Below are 8,681 nucleotides of genomic sequence, written 5' to 3'. Positions count from 1 at the left end.
CGGGAACGGCAGCGGGATCGGCATCGGGATCGGGATCGGCAGCGGGAGCGGGAGCGGGAGCCAGCAGGAGCCAGCAGGAGCCAGCGGGGCCCGGCGCGCCCGGTGAGCAGCGGCCGCATCGCTCTGTCCCTTTTCGGCTTATCGGCCGGGGACGGAGGGAGGAACGGGGAGAGAAGCCAAGCGAGATGCGGTGCTGCCCTGCCCGGCTTCCCGGGCCGCCCCCTGCTCCCGCTGGGGCAGGGATGCTCCGCGGAAAGCCCGGGAGCTGCTGCGGGCCTGTGGATGCACCCGGACCGCCCGGGAGCCGCTGAGGGCCTCGGAGGCCGCTGCGGAGCGGCAGAGGCGCCTCTGGAGCGGCCGCAGGGCTGTGCGGAGCCGCCGGCACATCCGCGCTGGAAACCGGGGCTCGGGGTGTGCGGGACACCGCCCTGCTCCCACACCGCTGCTCGCCCTGAGTGGCTCTTAGTCCGCCAGGCACCCAGTGTTTGCTCAGCGGCGGCCGAGGGACTGTGACCCATCCCGGCATCGCGCATCCAAGCTCCGCCTTGGGCTTCTTTCATTATTTTCTGCAGCGTGAGCCATCTTCCGTAGGTTGTCATCATCCATTGTCCTCTTTCTTCCGCCTGCTCAAAGTTTCTGAAGTTTTGTAATGACAGTAATTCGTCTCTGAAGCTGAGAAATAGGGTTTCAGAGAAACAGGGAGCCAGCATCCTTTGCTTGACACTGGCCAGCCAAAGTTGAATTGAAGCAAGGTGTTGGTAGGGCAGGCACATAGGAAATAGGGTTCTGGAATCCTCTCAGAACTCCCAGGAGCTCAGTTCTAGTGCAGTAAATGTACCACGCATTTTGCTTCATTTTCAGGAATATGTGAAGTGGTAGTGGCTGCTCCTAGGAGTATTCCAGTCAGTAGTTCTTCAGAAATAGGTTGGGGTTGGTTTTTTGTGTTTTTTTTGTTGTTGTAGGGAGGTGTTTAGTCGGATGGAGGGGGGGGGATAGATTTTGCTTTTTGTTTTGTTTTAGTGGAAACACTGTAATAGGAGCAGGGAATGCGTTCTGTGCACTTTATAGGGCACTTAGATAGTACTCACGACTAAAAATCACCTAATGTTTAGGTGGGAATAAATTTTAAATTTTGCCTTGTTTCTAACTCTATCTATGCATTAGAAACTGACCTTTGCAACACTCTGTAAACCAAGTAGTAGCCTTTTTTGGCAATTCAGAAGAATAGGGAAGTTTTAGCAGAGAGCTTGAGGAACTTTCCCCAGTCACGCATGAAGAGCACTAGAGTAAAATTCCTACCTCCATTCACAGAGTCCTGAGCAAATTTCCAGTTTTGGTCCACTTTGGACACAGTCACTGGTATTTGCCTGGACCTCCTTCCCTTGATATGACAGGCTTTAATTTTAACTTTTTCTACTTAGAAGATCTTCTTTGATCCAATTATGAAAAGATGTTTAGAAAAGGAAAGAAGCGACACAGCAGCAGCAGCTCACAAAGCAGTGAAATCAGCACTAAAAGCAAGGTAAGCTGAATGTGGTGTTTATTCTCTTCGTGGAGCACTTGGGTTTGCTCCAAGTTAACAGTTCAGTGGTTCACTTGCACTGATGGTAGGATGTGATTTCCATAAAATTTCATGTTCCACAAAGAGAACTTTCTACTTCCATTCCTCAGATTGTGTTATGAGAGTTAAAAATACCTATCAGTCATAAAGCCCATGTATTCTGAGATGAATACTCAGTCACTTCCACACTGAGTTGCACAAACACAAGATTTTCTCACAATACATAGAAAGGTTTGAAGAAAAAATTACTACATTTGTTCTATTTTTTTTTCTTTAAGGACAGTGCCTGCTGCTAGGTACCACAAATGAGTTTATTCTTCAGTACTTCTTGGTTTCTCAGTATCTCTAAAAGTATTCTTAATTTTGAATAATGTGCTCATTTTGTCTGATCAGTTTTAGAATGATCACTTGAATATTCTGGGTTTTCCAAGGTGCTGTTTGTTTTCCCCTGCACTGCTGTGTTAAGTATTGGTGACAAGCACGTAGTTGCCAATTTCTTCAGGTAAAATTGCAGTACCAGAAAAATTTGGTCATAACCCTAAGGTTTATTTTTCCTTTTTCTCTGGACTTAACCTTAAGGTTCATTTTCTCTTCTTCTGTCATTTCCTCCTTATTTCAAAATATCTGTGGACTTCTCAAAGGTTCCTGATGAACTTTTATCAGTCTAGTCTGCACTGAGGCAGAAAGATAACTTCAGGAAAGAAACAGGTGGTACTGTTTTTTCTTCCCCATTTTCCAGTGCTGCTGAAGTAAATAGAACATAAACTGTAGTTTTTTTGGTTGTTTTTTCTTTTTTTTTTTTTTTAATACTCGAGGCAGGACATCTAGAACTGAGTTGTTAACAGAATCTCAGTAACTTTCTGATCATGATTTTTTTTAGTCTGTAGATTCCAGTCTTGGGGGACTTTCCAGGTCTAGTACTGTGGCCAGCCTCGATACAGACTCCACAAAAAGTTCAGGTATGTAATCAGAGCTTGAGCAGGTATGGATGGAACAGGATTAACTTTCTGTCTTTATATAAGACAGCAGAAAATGGAAAAGCTTAAGATAGGTATTTTCAGTAGTATGAGTGAATCTGTTAGGTAGCCTTGTGACTGTTGCAGGCACAGCCCTAGGCTTCTATTATTTACAATTCATGTAGGATTCACTGTTTTCAAAGTAAAGTGTCTGAGGAAGAAAAACCTAGCTGTGCTACCAGTCTCTTACCAGCACAAATCTTGTACAGCTTTTTGGATTGCTGTTTTCTGCTTTTCTAAGTTTACATTTGCACCAAAATAATGGAAATAAGATTTGATTCTACTTGGTTTTAGTCACCAGTGTATCACTGTTGGACCAAACAATTAATTTGAAACAAATAGACCTCAAAAAGTAGAACCAGCTTTTTAATGTTTTCTGATTCAAGGTTGTTAACTCCAAATTTGAATTGGCGTAAACAGTGCTGTTTATACCAATATCATGTATGCATATAAAACTGTTGCCTTTACCAAGGGTCTGCTCTAAATCAATCCAGTACAGTTCATTAAAGAGGAGTTAATATACTGTGACAAGTGTTTGATGAAAGTCTGCAGAATTAGGGAATTTATTATGTTAGCCCTGTCAACAGCAATTAGAATAGCATTACAGTTCTGGAAGTCTTCAGAATGGCTTTGTTTTACTTTGTTGCAGGACAAAGCAATAGTAATTCTGATACATGTGCAGAATTCAGAGTTAAATATGTTGGTGCCATTGAAAAATTGAAATACAATGAGAGCAAAAGCCTTGAAGGGCCACTGGACTTGATAAATTACATAGATGTTGCACAGGTAAGTGGGTTATAAAAGGCAATACCAACGAAGTCAAAGCATCTTAAACTTAGGTGTGGGTTTTTTTATTTATCCTGTGGTTTGACATCTGTAGATTTCAGACTTACTTGAAGAAAGTGGCATACTTAACTATTAACCTATGAATCTCAAAAGCCATCACAGTTCTGTAATTTTAGGTGACTGGAGAAGGTGCACCCAGAGAACCAAGGCCCTTTTCATGAGTCCTTATTGATCAAGTCCCAGCTGAAAGTTGTTACATTGCCTCCAGATTGATTAGGATTAGTAACCAGGAAGGAATATTGCCCCAGATTCTTTAGTATTGTAAAAGTTTTCCCACAGAGCAGGATGTCGAGTTTCTGCAAGTTTCATCACTCATGAACCTGTGACCAAAGAACCTGAATAATATTTGGGTCGAAAGCCATAACTGGTTGTTCTCATTAGGTGGCTGATTATATATATTTAAAAGCACAGAATATCTGTTTATTGTGCAGCAACTTGTCATTTCTGAATATTTGCTAAAATTGTTTTTGCAGCCAGACAGTGAAAGTGCTGCCAGTGGAACATGGATCACCTTGGGTCAGTGCAGCATGAAAGGCCATGCATGATTTTTCAGCCAACATGATTTGACCACAGGGCCAAACTCTCCCCTGAGATGACAAATTCCTTTCTGGAACCATGTGATATTTAGAGTAGAATAGAGCAGAATGGAATAGAGTGTTCCTGCTGGAAGGGACCCACGGTGACCACCAGTCCAAACTTGCCTGACCACTTTGGGGCTGACAAAAGTGAGATGTGCTGTAAAGGGCGTTGTCTAAGTGCCTCTTAAACACTTCACAGGTTTGGGGCATCAACCACCTTTCTAGGAAGCCTGTTCAAGTGTCTGGTCACCCTCTCAGTAAAGAAATGCCTCCTAATGTCCAGTCTCCCCTGAATGTATTTCACATAACCTTAAGAGACCTGGGCAGTCCCACAGAGCAGGATCTGAGCAGGGTTTGTGCTGGTGCTGACCCAGTGGACCCAAGTACACATAAATAAGTTTTCTGTTATGTATCTTCCTTGTTCATGTTCTTCTGTCTGCACTAAAGGATTTTGTTTGTTTCCCTCCAAAGCAAGATGGAAAGTTACCTTTTGTTCCAGGTGAAGAGGAGTTTATTATGGGAGTTTCCAAGTATGGCATTAAAGTTTCCACATCTGATCAGTATGTAAGTGCTTCACACAACTTGTCTTTCTGATGAGAGTTGATAAGTGCTTTCATTTATTTCTCTGGTACATGATCTGTGTGACCAAAATGTCATTTCTGGCTTTAAGCAAAAGCAAAACAAACAAGCTCTCCCAGCAGCACTGCTTCGTGTCATATCTCCACAGGCTGTGTTTTCCTGGATTTATGACAAAAAGCTGTTCCTTTTGAGATAGAGCACCACACAAAAGGCAAGCAAGTCTTCAGTAACACTCTTTGGGCATCATTATTTCTAGGGGTAAAGTAGTGTGTTTGTGGTGGCCAAGACCATAGGTTCCTCAGCCCAAGTTAGCAAGGCAGTTCCTCTAGGTGTTTCTGTGTAGAGGGAAAAACAAAGGATGGGGTTTTTCTAAGAATACCCAAGTTGCCAGCTCTTTTAAGTTCCGTCCTGCACTCCTAATCCAAGAGTTAGAGTTCACTCCAGCATTAAAACCTCATGATCAAACTTTATTGATCAAGCCTACTTTTTGTTTGCATCCTTTCCTACATGTAGTTTCTTTTCCTTTAGTGCACTTCAAGTAGCTTCTTTGCTAAAAATAAAAATCCGGTCTCTTCCCCAGGGCCCTCCAGTTGCCTTTGTGTAGCTTTGTGTTGCAGCCATGTGGTTTCCTTCTGGTTGCCCTCAGAGCCCCAGATGCCATAAATACTTGGCCTTAGGAAGCCTTGACCCATCAACAACCCAGCGATGCCTGTTCATGAAAGCCTCAAGTATGAGCATGGAGGATAGCATTGCTTAATGGTTGAATGCTCTGAAGAGAGCCAAAAAGTTTCCTTTGGTCCCTTCAGAAAATCAAACACTTGTTTCTAGTGCCTGGGAGGAAGGGTAGTACTTGTTACTCAGACTTTGAATTCTTGTGAATTCTGTTTTTGCTCTCCTAAATTCTTAATTCTCATTGAGAACATAGGTTACACTATTATTTCAATTCCTTTGTGCTTTGATAAAGATCAAATAGCTAATTTAAGACTTTCATCCATTGCTTTTCTGTCTTCAAATTGCAAGCTTGCACAAGCAGATAAAGCCTTTTGTGGTTAAGCTAGCTTGCACTGACAATTTGTTGCGTTGCATTGTTCCTCAAATTCTGGCTTTTTGTATCTGTGTCACTGTAGGCATTTCATTTGTCCTTCAGTGTGTTAGTTCACCAAATTCTATTCACAGAGTTCCAAGATACTGAAAGGATGGGAAGAAATTAATTTACAAGGAGGCTGTACTCAAAAGAATTCTATCATCCCTCTTTGAGTGATAATCTACATACACATTAGTACTGTAGCAAGTGCCAAGCAAGCAACCCTTGAGAGTTGGTAGGAATTTGGTGAGCAGTCCTGGCATCTTTCTTACAGAGATGGGAGGGTGGATGCAGGAAGCTCCAGGCAGGCTCCAGCTGCCCTGAGCATGGTGGGAGATTGCTGATGGTGACAGCAATGAGCTGAGGAGCTTCAGGATGGAGATGTTTTTTAGCAAGGTGACCTTAGGGCTCTGGTGGAGGTCTCTCCCTCCAGGGTTCCAAGGTAGGCAGCAAGCTCACTGCCCCTTTTTACAGCTTCTGTATCAAAGTGGGCATTGCTTTAGACCCTTCAGCTGACAGAGACAGCTGTTTGATGCCATGAACACAGAAACAAAGCTGTCTAGAATTCCTAAGACCCTGGAGATGGTATGACTGGAATAGACCAGATGAGTATGATCAGAGGGCAGGATGGCTGGAGAAGAAAGGCTTGTGTAGGGTGCAGCTGCAGAGACCTTGTACTGAATGTCTTCTACCAATCCCTCTCTGGAATGGCCAAAATCAGAAGTATTGGGACTATGGTGGAAATCCTGCAGCTCTGATGGAGAGTAGATTTCTCCCAGATGAGATTTGTGGAGGAGTCAGGACACATCCTGTGGTTTAGGTCACCAATAGCCTGGCTAAGCCACATGGCTACTGCCCCCCAAAGCAACTGGCCTTGTCTGTGCTCTTTTCTGGGAACAGTTTCTTGTGTGTATCCTTCCCAAGACTGGACAGGGGAAAAATACTGGGAAAGTAAGAAGTTGTTTAAAGTTACCTCTGTGCCAGAAGGACAGAGTGTCCCACCTGTCACAGAGGCTGAGTTAGAAAGTGAATGTGCACTTCCAGATTATGGCCAGGAATGTCTCCATAGAGTCATGGGAGGGGCTGAGTTGGAAGGGATCTGAAAGATCCTCTAGTTCCACCTCCCCTGCCATGGGCAGGGACACCTGCTAGACCAGGTTGCTCAAAGCCCCCTCTAACCTGACCTTGAACTCTTGCAGGGATTGGACAGCCACACGTTCTCTGAGCAATGTGTTCCAGGGCCTCAGCACTCCCACTGTAAAGAATTTCTTACCTTAAATTCAGTAACTTACTATAAACATGCTCTTTCAGTTTAAAGTGATTCAAATCCCCTTTTAGTCACTGCATACCCCTGTAAGAAGTCCTTTTCCTGCTCTCTTGCAGACCCCCTTCAGGTACTGGGAGGTGCCCAAAGTCTCCCCAGGAACTTTCTCTACTCCTGGCTGAACAACTCTGTCAGCTTATCTTCATAGTCCACATGGGAATGCACTTGTAAAGTAGAAGCAAAAGTTAAAGCTAAACTTGTGCTTAACCACCACTTTTTAAAATCTTGACTAAACTCTCAAGTAAAAAAACAAATAAATTTCCCAAGGAAAACTTTTCTCCTTTAAATAAATCTAAAGTATTCTTTTGTAAATCAGAATAAAACATGGAAAACTGAAATATCTCTTGCTGTTCCAGAGTAACTTTTATTTGCCATGTGCTTTCAGGATGTGTTACATAGGCATGCTCTCTATTTGATTGTAAGGATGGTGTGCTATGACGACGGTCTGGGAGCAGGAAAAAGTTTACTGGCTTTGAAGACAACAGATGCAGCCTCTGAAGAATGCAGCCTCTGGGTATATCAGTGCAGTAGTTTGGTAAGAGTTTATGCTTTCAGTGTTTAAATTGGCATTCTGATTCCAGTAAAGGGAGATTCTAAAACCAAAGGCCCTTGTGAAGGCTTTTTGGCAGAAGGAGGATTGCTTAATTAAAAAAAAAAGGTATAAATTTGTGCTGGCTGAGGAGGGGAAAACAGCCCTGCTCCTATGTTAGATCAGTTTTGAGGAAAACACCTACATTCCCTAAAATTGCCAGTGACTGTACTCACCTGAGAAAGCTCTGTCCAGTCTAAAGGGTGCTATGGCAGCACCTATGGACAATCTCCACTTCTATTTCCAAACAAAACAAAAATCTTTGAAGATGTGGAGGAGGAAGGGATGCGGTAACAATTCTGGTAATAGAGCATGCAACCATATTTGTAAGCAAGGGAGGTGATCCCTCCTTCTGAGTAGGAGAATTCACTGTCAGGATGCTCTGATGACACTGACCCTTGGCTGGCAGCGCTGGGGGAACACAAAAAATGAGGTTCTGAATGTTGGTGCTGTGCTATGCACAGCATTGTTTTCTGGATCTCACAGAACAAAATGAAGGACACACTTTGCTTTAAAGGAGTTTAGAGAAGTTTAGAAGTTCTTCAGAAGGTGTTAACGTGAGTGTTTGGGTTTTTTAGGAACAAGCACAAGCCATTTGCAAAGTGTTGTCTACAGCCTTTGACTCAGTTTTGATGTCGGAGAAGTCCTGATTTCCTTTGGCAGCGGCGTTGGTGCGGGAGGCACCGGGCTCCTCGTGACACCAGGGACAGCTTGGAGCCACACACTGTCCTAGCAGAGACTTACTGTGCAAAGGAGACCCTCACAACCTTGCACATGGTACTTGGCATTCCCCAAACATGACTTGAAGAGTCCATCTTCAGTGTCCAGGACATTACAGAATTTTATATTTAACACAATTTCTCTTTTTCCTAAATCATGTTTTGTATGTTAATGTCAGTATTGCAGAAATGTAAAATAAAACTGACACTTGCTTCTACCTCGTTGTCTGAGAAATAATTTGTTAATATATAGACTTTGATTCTGCTTAACCCAGGTACTAGAAGAAAGGAAAAGCAAAATGGTAAGATGGAATTATTTGGTGCTTTACCCCTCTAATTTAATCTCAGATGTGCCATCTACAGTTTTTCTGTTCAACTAAAGTTC

At 43.2% G+C, this 8,681-nt stretch overlaps 1 protein-coding gene across 2 annotated transcripts; it reads left to right on the top strand.

Annotated features, from left to right (window-relative positions):
• Positions 1-18: 18 nt before the first annotated feature.
• ITGB1BP1 (integrin subunit beta 1 binding protein 1) lies at positions 19-8,514 on the top strand. 2 transcript variants are annotated; one of them, XM_063150817.1, is made up of 7 exons: positions 19-102; positions 1,425-1,522; positions 2,442-2,520; positions 3,227-3,363; positions 4,473-4,565; positions 7,374-7,523; positions 8,156-8,514. In XM_063150817.1, exons 2-7 carry the CDS (start codon positions 1,451-1,453, stop codon positions 8,225-8,227), a joined length of 603 nt encoding a protein of 200 aa, XP_063006887.1. In that variant the 5' UTR covers positions 19-102; positions 1,425-1,450; the 3' UTR covers positions 8,228-8,514. The 2 variants fall into 2 exon arrangements, with proteins under 2 accessions (XP_063006887.1, XP_063006886.1); XM_063150816.1 differs by having other exon boundaries at positions 1,422-1,522.
• The last annotated feature ends 167 nt before the right edge of the window (positions 8,515-8,681 follow it).

The sequence above is a fragment of the Melospiza melodia genome, chromosome 3 (genome assembly GCF_035770615.1).
Source record: "Melospiza melodia melodia isolate bMelMel2 chromosome 3, bMelMel2.pri, whole genome shotgun sequence".
Lineage (NCBI taxonomy): Eukaryota > Metazoa > Chordata > Aves > Passeriformes > Passerellidae > Melospiza > Melospiza melodia.
This window is presented reverse-complemented; position numbering and strand designations above follow the sequence as displayed.

Excerpts from the sequence above, each read along its gene's own strand:
- ITGB1BP1 (XM_063150817.1), top strand. The coding sequence starts at position 1,451 with ATGTTTAGAAAAGGAAAGAAGCGACACAGCAGCAGCAGCTCACAAAGC. Across the intron at positions 2,521-3,226 it reads AGACTCCACAAAAAGTTCAG|GACAAAGCAATAGTAATTCT; the intron begins GTATGTAATCAG and ends ACTTTGTTGCAG. Across the intron at positions 4,566-7,373 it reads TTTCCACATCTGATCAGTAT|GATGTGTTACATAGGCATGC; the intron begins GTAAGTGCTTCA and ends ATGTGCTTTCAG.